The following is a 19801-nucleotide window of genomic DNA, read 5'->3' on the forward strand; positions in this document are numbered from 1 at the left end:
ATTGGTCAATCGCGATATACAATCGTTGACAAAATATACATTATTATAAACCGCGCCGCAGGTTAAACACAACAGAAGAATAATAAAAAAAAATAAGAGAGAGAGAATTGATAAAAATGTTAATTATAGAGAGCTGGGATGTTTCAAGGGTAGCGCGTGCAATAAATAAAATAACATATTGCAAATATTATAAGGAATATAAATTATTAGGTGTGCTCGCGCGTCGACTCAGTGTAATATTATTACGAATCTCTCTGCGCCTCTTCTCTTCGGCCTAAGGTAAGAATGTTGTTTTCCCTCGAGGCTATATATATAATACAAGCGCGCAAAAGGTCGAAAGATGCAGATTAAGCTTTTTAGCCGCGCGCGTTTCGATGTTTTTTTTTTCACGACTTTTTATTTATTTTTTTGCCTCGTTTGGAATCAGCTGTCTTTGGTGGATAGAATTTTGTTAAAATGTGCAAATATGTAAGGATATATCAAAAGATGTAAAATCTCAAAGATTAGAGCTGCAGGATCCTGCTGACAAGTTGGTCGTACGAATTCCACTATCTCCTAGAAGCGTTACAAGCGCAACAGCAGCAGCAACAACAACAAAACACAGCGGCACAGCGAATATGCTCTATAACTTTCGTAATGTCCATGACGAATTTCGAGTTTTCTATAGCGTATGTGTGTATTTGCTGCTATAGTTTACGGCGTAAGGCGCAGGAAGATCGTTAGATTCGCTGGCTTACAAACGTGTACGTACGTACATGAAAACACGAGCTCGCGAGAATTGATTATTATTTTACTTTCCAAGACTCTATGCTCTCGTATATGTACTCGCTTGTCAGTCTGTGTGTGTGAGTGTGTTATTTTTAAAAGGGTGAGCTTTTCTCTTTTTTTTTCGAGGAAAAGTAAAGCGAGAGTGAAGATGTAACGCACGCGAAGGCAGCCGAGAGCCCGTAACGACACTAAAAAAGACATCTATACGAGGCCGTGTACATGATCGCGGCGATTCTGGGTTAAGTTTACATGGATTCTTGTGTCATATAATAATTTACTTACCCGCTTTACTTTATTAGAGTTATTCATCGTTTTAATGAAATAATGGATTTTGTTATAAACAAAATGAATGAAAAATTTAACTAAATTTTTATCTTTGGTTTATTACAAATAAATGACAAAAACCTTACAAATGTATAAAAATACAAGAAACATTCAAAACAATAACTCAATTCAATTAACCTAAAATATATAATAAGTAAAGTCTACATAGTAATATGATTCTGTTAATACTTTATATAACAATTTATTGTAAGTCTTTAATCAAAAAAACAAGTAAGTCTTTGGCGTTAAAAATCACAATTTGCCATCGGGATCGCGTCTAGTCACTCACAGTCGCTTACCCGCAAAAAAGCTCGCGTCGATACAATCGACCCGCGCGCAAGCAGCTCACATTATATTGCACGGCACCATCCGCTCGTTACGAGCCTCCCCCCCGTCCCTCCCAACACCCATCACTATCCAGCCCAGCACCGACTCCTGCAGCACCAGCCTGTCCCGATTGATCTTGATCCGCTTGTAGCTCGCCAGCAGCCTGTAGAACTGCTTCGCGCCGATGACCATGTCCACGCCGCTCGGCCGATCGAATCTCGGATCGGCCAGCTGCATCGAGCGGGGTATCTGCGCGCATCGCTCCCTCTCGCGCCACCTGAACCGGGGCGTTCTCGCGCGGTCGAGCTTGCTCGTCACCCGGCACAGCAGCCGCGTCTCGAAGTCGCCGAGCCGCGAGCGCAGCTTCACCTCGGCGAGCTCGCGGCGCTCGGCCGCCCAGCCGCAGACGAGTCTGTCCAGGCCCAGGCGGCGGCACGCCTCCCGAGATATCCAGTGCTGTGGCGAGTCCGAGTCCAGCAGGGCGCGACACTCGTGAAGCTCGCCACGGTGATCGTACAGGTGGACCAGCGCGGTAGGCCTCAACGCGCACTTGAAGATCATCGACGCGATCTTGTCGACCACTGGATTGCCGATATCGTTGCTTTTGATGGACGCGGGTACCACGACTTTGCAGGGTCGGGCCTGCAGCAACGACTGGTTAATGCGCAAGTGCAGCAGCTCGTGGTGCTGCTTGTCGCAGATCGCGCAGGCCGGCGCGCGCTTGCAGGCGGCCTCGTCGTGGCCCGGCATCAGGCAATTGAAGCAGCAGTCGAGCTTGAGCGCCGCGTTGATCCTCGCGTACGCGTCGAGCTCGACGAAGTGCCGACACTCCGCGAGGTCGTGATTGCCCTGGCACATCGGGCAGAGCTTTTTCGACCCGTCCCGACGTCTGCTAGACTCGCCGTTCGCCAAGCTGGTCACCATGCCGCGCAAAAACCTCATCACGTCGGACAGTTTCTCGTCCTTGGCGGCGGAGGTGGAGGAGGACGCGGCTCGACGCTCGCACTTTTGTCGCAGGAACGGGGTGAGCTTGGACTTGAGCAGATGCACCGTGAACAGATCCCAGGAGCCGACGGGAGCAGCCTGCAGACCACCGAGAGCACTGAGATTCTTGTCGAACGCGTCGATCAGTTCGCGCAACTCTTGCGACGAATTTTCACTCATCGGTTTTCTATTAAAAATCTCACTGATGTGATACTGCTTGAGCTCCCTCGAATTTCTAAATCTATCGTTGATCGCCCTCCAGGCCAGCCCGTAGTTCTCCGGCTTGAAGTCGATCGAGGAGATGAGCTGCGAGGCCGGCCCGGTAAGCGCGCGGCGCAGATAGCCGAACTTTTGCGCGTCCGTGAGTCGCTCATCGGCGTGCACGAGCGCGTCGAATTTCCGACAGAACTCGTCCCACTTGTCATAGTCGCCGTTGAACTTGGGCACCGTCGTGCGCAATCGACGCTCCATCGTCAGGAACGCGTACACTTTCGCCGCTAGTTCCGGATCATTGCTAGGCCCGCTCATGGTCAGGCTTTGTAACAATGATCGTCGCGCCCGCGAGTACTACGCGAATTTTCTGTATACGCGAGCAGTCGCTTCTGCCGTGATATCTGCGTCGTAACTGATAGAACAAAAAAAAAAAATGACGATGATGAAAATCTAAAAATACACCAGTGAGATCGAGAGCAGTTAGTGGGAGTAGTCTCGCTCGATCTATATTCGAACTTGCTCGTTTGGAACACTCGAGCAGAGGAAAAACGACGACGATTCGAATTGAAAATAACGAAAAGTTCGTGCAGGAAATTTTTTTTTGAACATTAATGTACAATAAAACAGATCCAAATAATTAGCTTGTAATTTTGTTTTGTCCAATTTAATAACTTATACACTTATTTTCATTTTATCACTTGCAGATTTACAGACGTAGGTATTCGCCATCTAGCGGCAGAGTCCTGAGGTGGTATTAACGTAATCAAAGTGATTGCAACAGGTATCGATTTTTTGAAACAGTTAAATTGTCGCTTTGAGGATATTTAAAAGAAGCTCAATATTTCTAGCATAATTGCAAGAAAAAAATCGTCAAAAAGAAAACAACACATAGTTGTTTATTTAAAAAAATTTCAAATCGTCATTTTTTGTTCATTTCTGCCTCTATCGATATCTAGTATCCTCTTACATTTCTTAAAAAATGTCTCTTGACGATCCGAGGACTTGGGATTTTTCAAGTATTCCCATTCTATTTTCGGCGAGTCGTTGTCGATCACTCGCACGTTGCCCGCCGCTATCCAGCCGAAAACCGTCTCCTGCCAGATCGGCTGGTCGGGATCGCCCGTGTCAGCGTGTCCTTGCTCGAGCAAACCACCGAAGGAGGTCGCGCCGAAGACGACGTCCACGGGCTCGGGGCGATCGAAGTGCGGATCCGCGAGTGTGACGACTCGCGGGATGCTTATGTCGCCGAGTCGTAAGCTCGGCTCTGGGTACTCTTTACAGTCCAGCTCGTCGACGACCACGAACCACATCGACGACTCGAAATTTCCGACTCTCGATTTTACCTTTACCTCGGTATACCCCAATATAGCTCTCTTCTTTTCTTCGAGGATATTGGTCAATTTTGAAAATTTCTTGGAGGGTGGATGCAACGGATGCCCTAATAGATCGCAGAGCTTCTTGCTCATCAAGTTAAGTTCGTCTCCGGTTCCCAAAAAAGCTCGAAAGCTCCGACTCTTGCCTTCAGTGTCCTCCGCGTAGGCCCGAACCGTAGCTCGCAGCGGATAATGAGTTTGAAAATTCGAAAAGCCGTCCGCACGATTATCTTTTATATCGACGGCTTTCAGCTGCAGTTTACTCAAGCGCAGAAGCTCGTGATCGTGATTTTCTTCGCGGTACTTGTCGAAAATTTCCCGATGCTTCGGCGCCAAAGAATTCAGGCAATATTCGAGCTCATTTACCAACTTGACGCGTCCTGGACACGAAATTTCACAGAATGTTTTGCACTTGTCCCAATTACCTTGATTGCCGTAACAACATACCGGGCAATGGTTCACTCCTTCTGCGGCGAAACGCTGCACTTCCATGTCATCGACTCTTCGATTCAGATCTTTTTTGCCGTCTCTTCTCTTCAAATACTTGTACTCGCCCTCTAAAAACTCGATCATCTCCGTCAGCTTCTCGGCCCTGCTCGAAAGAAAAAACTTCAATTTCCATCTCTTCTCGATCCTCGGCGGCAACTTCGAGCTCAGCAAATGCACCAGCAGCGGATCCCAGGTTTCGGTGGGCACCTGCAGCCTCTTCAGCGCGGCCACGCGACCGGCGAACTCGTCGATCAGTCGGCGCAAATCGCCGGCCGAGCAATCGTCCTCGCGCAATCGTTCCGAGTCGAACAGTTTCGCTACGTGATAACGTCTCGCCTCGCTCGGGTCGCCGTACTCGTCGCCGACTCTTTTCCAGAGCGTTGCGTAATTCGCTCCGCTGATTTCTAGCGAATCGATCAGCTGCGCTGCTGGCCCACCGGTCAACGAGTATTCCAGAAATGTAAATTTCTGTACGCCGGACAGGCCCGAGTCGCCGTCGACCAGCTCCGCGAACTTATCGCGAAATTCGATCCAATTTTCGAAATCACCGTTGAATTTCGGAATAATCAGAGCTGCTGCTGTAATTTCGCTCATCTTTATACTTTATTTCTTTTTTTTTTTTGCACTAATTTATTCACACTACTCTGCTCGTATTTGAGCGTTCATAATTGTATATCGCGGGATGTACGTACGCTCGTGAGCGATTCTAGCGGGCGACTGACGGGCCAAAAATGACTGATATTCGTTACGGATACATTAGATTATCAGTGGAAGTAGTTTTACCGGCTTATTTTGGGACGCCGAACACACGCAAGAAATGTATAGTTATTAGTGCCGCACGTTTCAAATTGAAAAATTAATAGAAAGTTCACTTAGCGCGATCTTTTTGCGCTAGAAAATTTTCTGACGACTGTGCGCGTCTCGAGCTATTATTAGCGAGAGGTTATCAAAACATGTTATTTTTATTTTGCCCATCATATCTTTCTTGGTAATCTCCTCCCGCTCGTCCACGCGGGAGCTTCGGCTTTTCTTCTCTCTCATTATGTACAAAAAAAAAGTATAATCAAAATCCGCCAATGGTATACTATTGTCAACGCTATTACGTTTTACGCCTTTTTTTTAATGGGCCACGCGTCGATCCGATGGTTAAACGGCGAACGCGATCGGTCTCAAGATCAAACGATATATCTTTATGTGTGTGGGCTTTTTCGCGCGCGACAGTTTTGTATCATATATAAAGTATCGCAGACGAGTGTAAACAAACAAATAAATTGTTCGCGGTTTGCAGATGACGAATGCGTAATTAATTCGTCTCGTACCGCGGGGCTAGTTTTAATTTCTCAATTTATTGGAATTTTTTTTTACATACGAATATACGTATTTTGCTCCCTTTAAATTGTCGCTCGGTGAATAAGCTTGATTCGGAATAAAAAAAGCTATTTTCGTAAACTGGGTCAAACTTTATGCGATAAAAATATATATTTAAAATTGATACAAAAAAAATGGATGTAAATGAGTCAACTAAGGAAAAAAACGAAAACACCATGTATTATGCAATTACAATCAATTTACATTTATTATCAATTACCAAGAAATCGTCGAGAAAATTCACATATCTGTTACCGCGCGTTGCAGTTCCGGCGTATAAATCTACCTCGCGATGCATCATCATCATTATTATCATCGGCGCAGAGAAAACTGATCCAAACGATCGCGATGTATCAAACAAAACGTCTCGGTTATTAACCGTTCGCACATTGTATTATGTATATTGGAGGCGTGCGCCACTTCCCAAGTGTTTCGCTTTCTTGAGTTATGTGTGCTTGTAAAAATGTATGTATATGGCAAGGTTGCTTCCGAGCGAGCGATTTACAGTTTGGTCCGTTCGATCGGGATAACAAGTTTCGATAGAACTAAGCGTGTCTTTCGAATCTAATAAATCAGGTTTAATGAGTAACTATGGGTCCATTACATCTCACGCGATTCGCGCGACTAAAAATTACATATTTGGTAATTAAATGAGACGTTGTCCTCTATTTTCTATTTTAAACTTTAAATATAGGAATGTAATCATATCATCAGGAGGGAGCTCTTTGCTAACGTTCTTTTTATATACCTTAGGTTTGACCAAATTTCATCATTTAGAACGTACAGCTATAAAAATAATTTTATTCGAAGTAAATCAAATTAAAATTAAATAAAATTGATCAATGACTTGATATTAACTTTATGATTAATATATATTTCAAAAATCTCTTGAAAATGTACATTATTATAATATTCCCTATATTATTATGGTTAATTTATATTGTTATGATCAGTTTAAGTTTTAAGGTATTTTTTACCATTACAGCTTTTTTCTTGAAAATGTCACGTAATGTGTATTCTTCTGTGGACCAAAACAATATGTTTTTTTTTAAATATATTTTTCTTGACAATAATTTTCCACAATATCGATATTTAGATTAGAATTTTATGAAAATAAGAGATTTTTAAGAATGAAATATTTCCTTATACATAGCAATTGTAATATTTCCGATCATTATGCACTGAATCAATATGGGCTTTGAGATTACGCTTTTGTGTAAATGATTTTCTACAGATGTGACATGGATGTTTGATACCATTATGTACTGAATCAATATGTATGTTCAGATCGCTCTTCATTTTAAATGCATTTCCACACATTTCACACGAGTAATTGATCTTTTTATGCACAAAATCTATATGAATTTTCCGTTTATTTTTTCGTGAAAATGTCTTGCCGCACGTATTACATGGGTGAGTTATCTTATTATGTACCGAATCCACGTGGCTTTTCAGATGATCTTTTCGTGAAAATATCTTGCCGCACGTGTCACATGGGTGAGTTATTATCTTATTATGCACTGAATCCATATGAAATCTAAGATTATACATTCGTGCAAATGTCTTTTTACATAAATCGCAAGTAGGAGTATTATTATAACCATGCAACGCTTTGACATGTTTCCTGAGAGTATCTTTTTGTGAAAATATCTTGCCACATGTATCACATGCGTGAGTGATCTTATTATGCACCGAATCAGTATGACTTTTCAGAGTAAATTTTTGTGTAAATGACTTTCCACATGTATCACAGTGGTAAGACTTTGAATTATTGTGCACCGAATCATTATGTCTTTTCAGAGTATATTTTTGTGTAAATGATTTTCCACATGTATCACAGTGGTAAGACTTTAAATTATTGTGCACCGAATCAATATGTCTTTTCATATAATTTTTCGTTTTAAAAGCTTTTCCACAAATGTAACATGGCTTTGCAATACGATTATGCACCGAATTAGTATGCTTTTTCAGAGCTGCTTTAGTATTAAATTTTTTGAAACATGCCTCACATTCGGTAGATTGTTTACTTTCATTTACTGGAGTGTGCATTTTCATATTTTCTCTTTTCAGTTTGCTGTCGGTAAATTTTACTATTCTCTCGGTTTCTACTTTAATCGACGGTGATTGTATTTCATCGGTTACCAACACACTCACATTGGGCTTCATATCTTTGCACTCTAATTCTATTTTGATTTCTTGGTTAGGTTGATTTTCATGAATTCCTCCGCCCGCTTGATTGGGTATTGATAAATTCACGTTCGGCTTCACATCTTTGCATTCGAACTCTACTTTAATTTCTTGGTTAGGTTGAAATCCATTAATTCCTTCGGGTTCTTCAAGTGTATGAATCTGTTATAAAATTCAAGTCTCGAATAAGTTTTGTTAAAAAATGATAAGTGAATTCACAGTAATCAATTAACTTACGGTGTTTTTTTGTTCACATCTGAGATATCGCAAATTTTTAGTATCAGCTGCTTGATTTTTCTTTCCGCTATCATCAATTTCGTTATAGCACATATCTTGAGGTTCTTCTTTTACTCTGAAAATATGAATGAAATGAAAAAACTAACTTTCTTATCTTGTTACATTGATTTTCACAAAGACAATTACTTGACCACATAGTTGACACTAGACTCCATTTTTTTAAATATAAACCCACTCGACTACTTTCCTATAAATCCAATGCAATGAAAAGTAATTAGTATTACAGATCATGAAATCTAAAGGTCGACGAGCTAACGTGAGCAAACGGAAGAACTGAACAATCCCGAGCGCTCGCAGTGTTTACAAATATTGAACAGAGTTGATACCAGCAGATGAAGTCAAGGTGGTAGAAAATTTATCAGTAGACGAGGTACACACGACGCGTGCGTATAATAGCTAAGAATTGTATTCGATATTTTTAAATCTCAAATTTGGAGCCATTACAAGTATACGCATGTGAGAAAAAAATTGTACAGAAAATAACAAGAACATGACAAAATGGCTTGTTTCTATCTGCATCTTTTTGTTCTAGACGTCGCTTAATTTTTGAATATAAGATAATTGTGTTTTGTTAATTTTGAAATTTCCTTGAAATATTATTGATCATATTCTAACGTCGCATCCCTGAACAAAACGATCTTTAACTCGTTGGATACACGCATTTATGGAAATCAAAGTTGCCATATCTGATTATGAGCTTTTTGATTCTATCAACAGATGGAGTATTGCAAACTCGCAAGTGGTAAACAATTTTTCGTAAGGTATATATTTAACCATTTTTCGTTTCGTTTTCTTTGAATGAATCTTCATGCAGCCATTGACATGTATTTTATAAGAAACCATTGTCTAATTAACGCGGAAATATCCTGCTCGAGACGATATTTTAAATTGCACTGCATATTTGTTCGTCGAATAGGAAATATTTCTAACTCGTTTCTTTTCGACACTTTGATCTATGGCCAGCTCGATGAATGAAAATATACTAAATAATTCGAGCAAGTATAACTTTGTATAAATTTGAAATTGATACATTATGTACGAATAATTATCGTGTCTCGTGATCGGATCCAACGGTATTTCGATCGTGTCGAGCGATTCAAGTTCGATGTAAAATATACATTCGAACTATTCTGGCCCAAGCTAATATTTCAATCATACAATAAAGCATCGAATGTCACATCGAAGCCTGGTACATATTTCCCAGTGTAAAGAGAACGAACGACGATGTACGAAAAAATTAGCACCTCTCTCGCCCGTTGTGATATATATCGTGTGGCTAAAGGACTGTATACAGTATATACACACGCGACCGAGTGATACACTAATACACGAGTCATGCCATGGGACGCGTCTATGTCGCGACGCAATAGCCGCAAGCGTGCGCGATTCCTGCCGCCGCCGCCTGAAGACGCAACGACGAAGCGACGTAACCGCTCGCCGTACGTATATGCACTTTTACGCCCCCTCCCTCGCACTTATGTATGCACGATGTATGTATACCTTTACGTATATGATAGCTTCGACCGCGTGTACACGCATGCATGTATAATATATATGTCGTTATACCCCGCGCGCGCTCACGCCATGCACGGCTAATACGACGACAAAGGCAAAAAAAAAGGAGGAAAAAAAAAACAACAGAAGAAACACAGAAGGCATAAATATGACTGCAACACGGATGGACGATGACAATTGACACGAGAGAGCCATAGCCGCGCGGTAGTAGGCGAGTGCACACACACAGAGAGAAAGTCATATATAAATGTCATTGGTTCGGCTGGCGCGCAACTTAGTTCTTTTATGAATAGTACCCAAGATGCACCACAGGACGCACGTAAGTTTGAAATACGATTTTTCTTGATTTTGATACGAGGATGTAGGATCGAGGTTTTGGTTTGGGTGCGTGTGCTATACTTACTTTGAGATACTTTGAGATTAGTGGATGAATCGATTGATTCCAATTAGGATATTTGATTGTATGTTTACGTGGGTGTAAAAGCAAACAAGTAGAGTCGCGCGAATAAACTCTAATACTAAATTTTTCCTAACGACCACGCAATTTTTTCAGAGAGTTTGTTTTACGTGACGCGATAATTATTTGCTAATGGCAAATAGCGTTGATCGAATTCGTCTCGGAGAATTACCGTTGCATCCGCACAAGAGTTTACACACCAATATTGTTAGCTTCTTATTAGCATAACGAATCAATTCTAAACATACTGCATGAAAAATATGAGAATGTGGGTCAATTTTTGTAAATCAATTATGTCGTTCTTTTTTCACCCCCAGACGCTTCTCAGCTGCGTTGCATGGATCGGCCTCGTCGCGAGCGTTAACGCCCTCGCCGTAAAGTCAAACGCTCGTAAGTATACGAATTAAACGAATTGAAATAAAAATTTTGAAATTATGATGAGCAATTTCAAGAAAGCACGAACCATGAATGAGCTGCGCAGTCGAGCGCGCAGCACCTGCATATTCAGCAACGTATAATTCCGCTCGTCAATGAAATCTCTTTATACGAATTAATTGCCAAACGCGTCGTACAGCCGCCGAAGCGCTTGGAAAAAGCGAAGAAGCGGCTTCGAGGGCGGCTAATTATTAATGTCTCTAAAAATGCGTACTTTAACATCGTCGCAGTTACACGAGTCGGAAAACGTTAATAACATAGATTACCGCGCGTCGCTAAAGAGAGAAAGAAGGAAAAATAATGATACGCACATGTACGTATACGCATTTGCATAACAATGTAATAGCCGCTCTCATGCTCATTCGGTCACTCGTTCAATTGCTAAATTATACCGATTTATAAACGATCCATCGTTGCCTATTTTTTTTTCTGGCATCGCAGCCTCGGAGACGTTGGCTCTGCTGGCCCACACGATCGGCACCCTGAGCGGCCCGCTGGAGAAGAGCTTGCAAGCCGACGGCAGCTCGACGGAAAAGACTCGACGTCAGGCAGACGGTCAAATAAACGAGCAGGATCAATCGAACAACAACAACGTCAATCAAGCCAACGGGCCGATCTCGAGATCGCCTCAAAATATCGCCGGTGGCCCGCTACCCTTCCCTCAATTCCACGGCGGAGGCGGTGGCGGCGGTAATTTCCCGTTCCACCAGGGGGCCGGCTTTCAATTCCGCAATCCTTACTTCGATCAGCGCCAGTTCGGCCCGCAGAACAACGGCTTCGGCCCGGGGGGACTCCAGAACGGATTTCCGTTCGACCCTCGTTTCTTCCAGCGACCCGGTGGTGGTGGTCCGAATCAGGGACAGTTCAACGGCTTCGGTGCCGGTGGTAACGGCGGGGGTGCTGCTTCCAATGGAGCCGCTGGGCCCAATGTCCAGGGCCAGAAGTCGTCGAAGCTGACCAACGGCAACGCGAACAACAGCAACGTTAAGGTAACAATCGAAAGATTATAGCTTGATTTTTTTATGAGTTTTTATGACGTATTTTTTTAATAGTCTGCCAACAATAACAATAACAACAACAACGGCGAGGGTAACAAAAGCGTCAATACCCTGGAGAGCATCGAGAACGGCGGCTCGGGCGACTCGAAATCCAGCGCCCAGAATTCGCGTCCCTTCCAAGCTGGGGGACCCTCGTTCCCCGACAACAACAACTTCAACAACGGCAACGGCGGCGGCGGCAACTTCGGCAACAACGGCAATTCTCAATTCCCACTGGACTTCCGGCAGAACTTCTTCAATCAGGGCAACCCGGGGGTCAATTTCGATCAGCGATTCTACAACTCGTTCAACGACATACCCTTCAGCAGCGGCCCGCCCTATAGATCGCAGGGCCAGTTGGGTAACGGCAACGACGATGGGCGATTTATCAATAATAATTTCAACAACAACGGTAGACCCGGAGTCAACGGAGCTAGTGGTGCTGCTGGTGCTGGCGATGTCAATGGCTTGAGGTATATAAACACAGAGCCGAGCGATGAAAGTTACAATAGATCGAGATGAACAAAAGTATAAAAAAAAAAAAGCTTACACGCGTGCGAGATATCTGCAGCTAATTTTGCTCGGAGTATCTCGATACGATTTTATTGCGCATTGAGAGCCGAGGAAAACAGCATTTCACGCTCGGCCGCTAATGACTTATATACGATATATAATAGCATAGACACTGACACGTATATATACAATCAACGAGCGGCTCGTTGCTCCGATTAAAAACGAAATCGGCTAATGCACACCCGCGCGTAAATCAAAGGAAAAGCATCTCGATAAAATTTAATGCCTCGGCTCGGAATCGTTATTATAAACTTTTTCTTCTTTTAATTATCCCCGGTGTATGTGTAGACCCGACGGTCTCGGAGGTGGTCTGGGCGGCGGCGGCATCAACAATCCGTACTTCAACGGCTTCGGTCCGGGTGCCGGCGGTGCGTTCGGAACCGGTGCCGGGGCCTATCCGCAAAACTTTAACGGCTTCAATGGACAGGGCTTCGACGGGCCCGGAGGTCCCTTCGGCGGCGGTGTAGGCTTCAATAACAATCGATTCGGCTTCTCCGGCCAGCCGAATTACCAGGGCGGCGGCTTCAACAACGACTTCTATCCGGGCATAATTCGCGGTGGTAGTAGCGGCGGCGGCGGCGGCGGTGGTGGAAATTTCAACGGTGGCGGTAGCTCCAATTTCGACGACGGCGACTCGACCCTGAGATCGGCCAGCACCAAGGACGAGCAGATCGATCAGGAGCTGCCGCAGCAGGTGGACGAGAGCACGGAAAATTCCGAGCTCAAGAGGATGACCGAGGCGGGGTCGGTGGTCACGACGGTCAACGTCGCTGCTGGCGAGGAGGAAGAGACGACGACGGCGGAGGAGAAGTAGCTCGACGATTAGACAGCAGTTCGGGCCCATAATTGTTTTTTTGTGTAATTTGACATTATACACTTTGTACTTACTACGTTTAATCGCTACGTTTTGTACTTTTAGCCTTTTTACCATAAATAAAAATACGTTTTAAAAACTCAATGGCCTTTCAATCCTTTCTTTTGATGCATAAATGATTAACTCGTAAAACGTCAAAGTCCACGTCAAAAGAGCTCCTCGCACAATCCAGTGGTCATAAAAGTCAATAAATCAATACATCGTTCGACGATCGATCGATCAACCGCAGCACACAATTCATTCACGCACTCGGACGCAGCAAATCATCGATGAACGAACCCACGATATACAGCTGCAGCGATCGAAATATTTATGCAGCGAGAAAGCCACGATGTATAATACAGAACAAGAAGCTGCCGTATCGATGTACATAAACTTTGCATATAACGACGATTAATTTAAGCGAGACGCTGCTACTATAACGAGATCGCGTGGGTGCGTGCGCGAATGCGCATCGCCGAGGTATATGTATACGGATGTGTGCGTGCAAGCGACAGTTCGTGTCGCACACGGCTCTACACAGGTATGAGAATCGATCGTCTTGTATATGCGATATGTCGCAATCGTCGTAGCAACACTGCGCTAAGCAGAGCTCCTCCCGCGCGTTGCATAATGGCTCTCGTTGTTTCTTTTCACCGATCTACCGTGCACGCGAACGCACGCACTTATAGATCGAGCTCGAGCTCGAATCGAAACGAAGCGCGTGAAGTGTTTGCCAAATTGCCTTTATTGACGCGTCGCGACGCGAACAGGTATATTAAAAGTATACGCACATGGGTAATTTTTTGGCTGCTCGCTCGGGACACGCGCGAGCGTCGACCGACGTACATACAGCAGCGCTTGTTCGATGAACTTCTTCTTTTATTTTTCCTTTTTTTTTTTTTATTTCGTCTCGACGCGCTCGCGGGACACTGACGCATTCGTCGCGAATGCGTGAAATTTGCGAATAATACGTGTACCATACGTATTTAATTCCTTCTTCTTCTTCTTTTTTTTTCTTTATTTTTAAGCGATATCGCGTATATTACCGTCGAGTATGTGTGTGACCTGATTCGACGCGCGGCAAGGACGAGCTTTTGCGCGCGTTATATTACGAAGAGCGGCCCCAAATGAAATCGATGCTTCGCGTATTTGGATGCGCGTAAAGCTAATTTTATATTCTCACCCGCTGTAAAATATTGCGCGTTTTTCCTTTCTTTCATTCGCGCGGATGAGCCAAGAGGTCACCGTTAAAATGCAGTACTAATAACAAAAAAAGGCATTAATCCCAGGGAGAAGAGATGTAAGGCGAATAATGTTTTGCTCGCGAGGGCCAATGCGATTGAATCGATTTCGATCCTGGGAGAAATGATCAACGATCGTGGGTAGTTTTTGACTAATGTAAAATGTCTTTTTGATATGAGAGAGACGCATATGTATTCTTTCAATTCTTTCAACTCTGACTTATACAATTACTTTTACTTTGTCACTTGCGGATTTACAGACTCAAGATACTCGCCATCTAGCGGTAAATGCTTAAAGTGATTGAAAACTGGTTGAAATGTTTGAAACGATCAAATGACATCCTCGGGTCATTTAAAATGCCCTCAATCATTGTAACATAATTGTAACAGAATAATTGTAACGTACTTCAAAACATTCCAAACGGTCAACATTTTTGGCCATCGGTCCATCGATCAACGTTACACATAATTTTTACCAAGTAAACCACACGCATCCATGTACAATCCAACAACGACGATAATACTCGCTCGCCATAAGACGTTATGGGAACGCGAGCGAAGGAGAAAACAATCGTTCGATATGCGTACACACTCACACGCATACAGTTACATAAAAATAAAAAAATGATCCATTATATAAGTCACAAATTGGAATGTCAATGAGTCCGGCGTACAGCAGTAGTACATCCGGCGATTTGAGAGCTCGCGCGTCGTGGAGAAGAAGCGATACCGTGAGCTATTGTATACGTGTATTATTATACTTGTATGATACTCGCTACTGAAGAAACATGGTGTTTTTTGTTGTTGTTGTTGTTGTTGTTGTTGCTGCTGCTCGCGCGCACGACTCATCCTTTCTTCGAGGCGTGTAACAATGATAATTCATCAACGAGTTCATCGCGATCGATCATAATATATACGACTCCGAAGGATAGATATAGAAAAAAAAGTATATACATTTAGGTGGTACAGAAGCGACGAAGGAATCGGTCGATTAGTATCATTATCCGCGCTGTAAATCCGTGCCAGTAGTCGAACTAATTAGACGTATATACCACAGAGCAGCGATTAGGCACTATATAGGAATCGATCCTCGACCGATGAATTAATCTTTCGTCTCTCGAGCTAATCATAGATGCGTATACGTATTAATATCGTATGTCGCAAGACGCGCTGATTACAGATGTCACACACAGGCTCGAAGACAAGGGCGTGGCCACGTATCGCTGCTCATACGGGACACGCGCCGTTCGATTTGCAATGCACATCGGCGTACATATTCGGGCGTCAAGTGCAGCGGTGTGAACTTGTCCTACTCTTTTTCCTCTTCTTCTTTTTTTTTTTTCTCTCTCTCTATGCATCGCCGATATCGCCGCCGCCGACGCCGCTGAGCTCGTTTCACAATGATATATTATGTATACGTGTGTGTGTGTGTGTGTGTGTATGTGCCTCTTGTCGCATGTGCCACACAACGCACGAGGCACAATGCAACTTATTATTATCGAGGAGAATTATGTGTACGAGGACGCGAACGCGCGCGCGCACTTGCTCACAGAAGAAAAAAAGAAGAAGAAAAGAGAGCCGACGAACGAAGACGAAGAAAAGTATCGAGAGGGGGTGGACGATGGACGGTATCGATGATTGCAACGATAGACAACGACGCGGATGCACACAATGCACGGATTCACTCGTTTTCGCGGCAAAACCTTTATAACGCAGTTACCGAGCTTGGCTCGGGGTTAGAAAAGTCCCGAGCTCGCTGCAAGCTGCATCGCATCGACACTCTCTCGCACAGTAGCTACGAAGATCGTTCGTTCTTCTGCTTCGACTTCGCTTCTTTTGTTTTTTCGTTCGACGAGCTTTGAATAATTAGACGCAATGGCTTCATCGAAGATGGTGAGTATCGGCATTTTTATCGAGACTAACTTCATCGTGAAAGAAATCGTGCAACTCGTGACGTAGATCGATCAACCAGTTTTGTTATGAATTGAATACTTATTTATTGTGATTGTCAATTGGAATGAATTAAACAATTTTATTTTATAAAAAAACAGTGTTACAAAACTTTCGTGGCAAATTTACAAAGTATTCACCCTCTTACAGTAATGCTCAATATTTTATGGTTAGTTTTTGGGCAATGATGATGTATCTCCAATTACTTTCAAGTTTGCTTCTTTAGATTGCTTCTTATTTATATAAATACTTTTAGCTACCCACTAGCAGATTTACAGACAAAGATACTCGCCATCTAGTGGTGGACGCTTAAAGCAGTTGTATCAAACTTTAAACTGTTAAAAACTGATCTAATTTTTGTGAAACAGTTGAATTGCCACTTTTCAAGTCATTCGAAGGGCGCTAAATATTTCTAACACAATTGTAACTGAAAAATCGCCAAAAATAATTGATCAATGATAGTATGCCTTTTTAAATAGTCATTTTCCGTTCAATCGATTATTATTCGCGTCGAGCACATTCCACCAGGTCAGCTGTATAGAGATCTTTTGAAACGAGCTCGATATTTCATTTTCACACTGCTACTCTCGTCATCGTTTCTCGATCGGTTCGATTAATAAATCGAACAATTTTTGTAATTTCCAATTCCAGAAATTAATCCTCTTAATTAATTGAGCAAAATCGTGTAATACACATTGCGCGCGCGCGCGCTCGTGACTTTCTACTATCCTTACATAGTCGCGTATTTGCTAAATTCAATGCAAAAAAAAAAGAAGATGAATAAATGCCAATAAGATCCACGCGAACAAAGACAGCTTCTCGAGTCTCGGACGTTTATTGCTAAATAATAATCGATAAATCAAACGCGCGCTTCGTGATTGAAAAACGGCGTCGATCGTTTGTCCCGATCGAACGCGTTAAACGGTCGCGGCTTATAACGTTTATTTCACAAACGATCGATACCGATGCATAAGCCGATTTTTTTCTCACTCGCAGTTCTTGGCATTCCTGCTGGTCGTCGCTCTCGCCTCGCTGGTCTCGGCTAAGCCGGGCTACTACGGCCTCGGCTACTACGGCGGCTTCGGCTACGGCGGACTCGGCTACGGTGGGCTCGGCTACGGCGGCTACGGACTCTACGGCGGCTATCCGTACTACGGCTACTACGGCTACAGATACCCGTACTACGGTTACGGTTACGGTAAAAAAAAAACATTAACTCAACTCGAATTTTCAGCACCGTATTGAGACACGTTTATTTTTTTTCTCTGCACAGGTTTCCCGTACTACGGCTACTACGGCCATTACTACTAATCGTTGAAAAATTCATCAGGACCCCACCGTACTATGCATAATCAAGCCTAACACGGTTCCGGCTGCAGTCCGAACGCGCTACGCTACGCTCTTACGTGTGTTTTTGTACGCATGAATGTGTGTAATATTATGTTATCGTCGGCACAATTGTACGAACTTCGATTCGAACGAATTGGCTCGAAGATCAAGATCAGTTCGAGACGATCGCAGACCTCTGTCCGTCTGTGAATTATCCAGCTCTCCAATTTTTTTTATCTGATCGAAGTGCACCTTCTCCTCCTCTGTCTGTCCTTTGCCTCTTCGTTCTTTTTTTTTTTATACTCTACGCAAGTTTTTATAAAATATCCATGAAGATTTCACACGAAAAAAAAAGAAAACAAAAAAATAAATAAACATATAAAAAGTATACAATTCTCGTTAAAAATATTTCATATTCGTTGTACATTATTGACATTACATATAATTTATTTATGCGTATTTATGGTATTACGGCGGTGACCCCGTGTGCGAGCGTTAATTGCATTTAGTCGGCCGCGCGGATAACGAAACCCATCGTATACGCGAGAGGCTAAGCTTTCTTTTTTCACGGATTCTTCATCATCTTCTTCTTCTTTTTCTTTTTTTTGATGAATTACGGATATTTCGTGGCCTGCTGCTCGCGGCCAGTGTCAACATATATGCCTCGGCACGAGATAGATAGAGCGAGAGAGAGATAGAGAGAAAAAAAATCCATAATTAATTAACGCGCATTGCTAAACAAGGAGAAAAATCATTGAATTTCGTTATATGTTTACCGCCCATCAATCGCGTTTAAATATTCAGCGCGCGGCCGGGATATATTCTGTAAAGCCGAAAGACGACGACGATGATGATGATGAGCTCCGAGTCTCTCTCTCTCTCTGTATGTGTCGTATGAAATGCGTTTTGAATGTAGTTATGCGACGGCATCCCAACGTCCTTGCCGGGAACATTTCGAAGAAATAAAACGTTCAAGGTTGCGCGCGCCTATATATATTAAATATACACACCGTGTGTGTGTGTGTGTGTATCTTCGCGTTGCAGCGACTGCTCGTGGATTCATATTGGAAGCCCGAATTAAAGATATAATGTTCAATTTCAAACGGGCTTACATTCAATCATTATTATCTTTTTTTTTTAATATCGAATAAACGTCTCGACGTTTTGGGTATTTTCGGTGATCGCACGAGACGAGCATTCGGCACCCGAGCAGTAACGAGGTACTACCAAGCGCTGGAAAAACTCGCTCTTATCGCGAAACGCGTGCGTGCGAACTGCTCGTACATATAATGAGAGATGCGCCCGCAGTCGCTTCAATTGCGCTTTAGAAAGTGAATTTTAGCGCCACACGATTATCTAATTATAAAGTAAGATCCTCTCGCTGCTGCTGCTGCTGCTGAAGACCAACGATTACGCTCCTCGGCGAGGCGCACGCGTTAAACGTTGAACTAGTTCTCGAGATTGAAAAAATAATAAATGTTAATTTTTTTCTTTTTTTCATTGACGTAAATATTGAATGATAACGTCATTGTCGATCGTGAGAATCAATAAACGTGAATCGCATAAATAACCTAGTCGAAATTGTATTTTTGGTACCGATTATCGAATTTAATGATTTTGTTTTTTTTTTTTTTTTCAATTTAATAATTGCGGGCAAAATAACGAGAACGTAAGTATGTTCTTCAAGACTCATCCGTTCGACTTTTCAAAGGTATTATACCATGGGATCATAACTAGGCTAAATGAACGATGATTACAATGATAAAAAGTTTGCGCATCCGTACGAACGACTATAATAATATGATAATGAGGCGACCGAACGACCTTGCGGTCATTTCAATTTTTTTTTTTTCCTCGTTTTCAAGAAAGTACAAGTTGGCAAACCTCCTTCGTCCGCGAGCCTACACACAGGCAGAGAAAACAAACGAAGATAAAGATATGAGCTGGTTATACGTCTCGCTCCTTTTTCGGATATTTCCTAAGTTTATTGAAGAAAAATTACAATAACGTCGATCTTCGATATAGTCAATTTTCGGCCGCTACATAATAGACACGATATTATGTAAAAATTTTGCGCG

General features: G+C 42.9%; 5 protein-coding genes across 5 annotated transcripts; 2 read left to right on the forward strand and 3 right to left on the reverse strand.

Annotated features, from left to right (window-relative positions):
* Positions 1-1437: 1437 nt before the first annotated feature.
* LOC106650642 lies at positions 1438-2931 on the reverse strand. The gene has a single exon (XM_014368780.1). It carries the CDS (start codon positions 2929-2931, stop codon positions 1438-1440), a length of 1494 nt encoding a protein of 497 aa, XP_014224266.1.
* Positions 2932-3527: 596 nt separating this feature from the next.
* Positions 3528-5072, reverse strand: LOC106650641. The gene has a single exon (XM_014368779.1). It carries the CDS (start codon positions 5070-5072, stop codon positions 3528-3530), a length of 1545 nt encoding a protein of 514 aa, XP_014224265.1.
* A 1917-nt stretch (positions 5073-6989) lies between these two features.
* On the reverse strand, positions 6990-8608 carry LOC106650640 (zinc finger protein OZF-like). Its single transcript, XM_014368778.1, has 3 exons — positions 8457-8608; positions 8271-8385; positions 6990-8195 (listed from the first exon to the last, which is right to left on the reverse strand). Exons 1-3 carry the CDS (start codon positions 8483-8485, stop codon positions 6990-6992), a joined length of 1350 nt encoding a protein of 449 aa, XP_014224264.1. The 5' UTR covers positions 8486-8608.
* A 1538-nt stretch (positions 8609-10146) lies between these two features.
* LOC106650639 (glycine-rich cell wall structural protein-like) lies at positions 10147-13161 on the forward strand. The gene is made up of 5 exons (XM_014368777.1): positions 10147-10164; positions 10620-10692; positions 11179-11726; positions 11808-12247; positions 12636-13161. The coding sequence occupies exons 1-5, from the start codon at positions 10147-10149 to the stop codon at positions 13159-13161; spliced, it is 1605 nt and encodes a 534-aa protein (XP_014224263.1).
* Positions 13162-16201: 3040 nt separating this feature from the next.
* LOC111694066 (shematrin-like protein 1) lies at positions 16202-18069 on the forward strand. The gene is made up of 3 exons (XM_023460762.1): positions 16202-16337; positions 17391-17592; positions 17668-18069. The coding sequence occupies exons 1-3, from the start codon at positions 16320-16322 to the stop codon at positions 17703-17705; spliced, it is 258 nt and encodes an 85-aa protein (XP_023316530.1). The 5' UTR covers positions 16202-16319; the 3' UTR covers positions 17706-18069.
* Positions 18070-19801: the final 1732 nt, after the last annotated feature.

The sequence above is a fragment of the Trichogramma pretiosum genome, unplaced genomic scaffold, assembly GCF_000599845.2.
Source record: "Trichogramma pretiosum strain Unisexual culture from Peru unplaced genomic scaffold, Tpre_2.0 scaffold38, whole genome shotgun sequence".
Classification (NCBI taxonomy): domain Eukaryota; kingdom Metazoa; phylum Arthropoda; class Insecta; order Hymenoptera; family Trichogrammatidae; genus Trichogramma; species Trichogramma pretiosum.

Coding starts and splice junctions, on each gene's coding strand:
- LOC106650642 (XM_014368780.1), bottom strand. CDS start 2,931: ATGAGCGGGCCTAGCAATGATCCGGAACTAGCGGCGAAAGTGTACGCG.
- LOC106650641 (XM_014368779.1), bottom strand. CDS start 5,072: ATGAGCGAAATTACAGCAGCAGCTCTGATTATTCCGAAATTCAACGGT.
- LOC106650640 (XM_014368778.1), bottom strand. CDS start 8,485: ATGGAGTCTAGTGTCAACTATGTGGTCAA. Junction 8,386..8,456: donor AGTGTCAACTATGTGGTCAA/GTAATTGTCTTT, acceptor TCATATTTTCAG/AGTAAAAGAAGAACCTCAAG. Junction 8,196..8,270: donor GATGTGAACAAAAAAACACC/GTAAGTTAATTG, acceptor ATTTTATAACAG/ATTCATACACTTGAAGAACC.
- LOC106650639 (XM_014368777.1), top strand. Junction 10,693..11,178: donor CGCCGTAAAGTCAAACGCTC/GTAAGTATACGA, acceptor CTGGCATCGCAG/CCTCGGAGACGTTGGCTCTG. Junction 12,248..12,635: donor GGCGATGTCAATGGCTTGAG/GTATATAAACAC, acceptor GTGTATGTGTAG/ACCCGACGGTCTCGGAGGTG.
- LOC111694066 (XM_023460762.1), top strand. Junction 17,593..17,667: donor GTACTACGGTTACGGTTACG/GTAAAAAAAAAA, acceptor TTCTCTGCACAG/GTTTCCCGTACTACGGCTAC.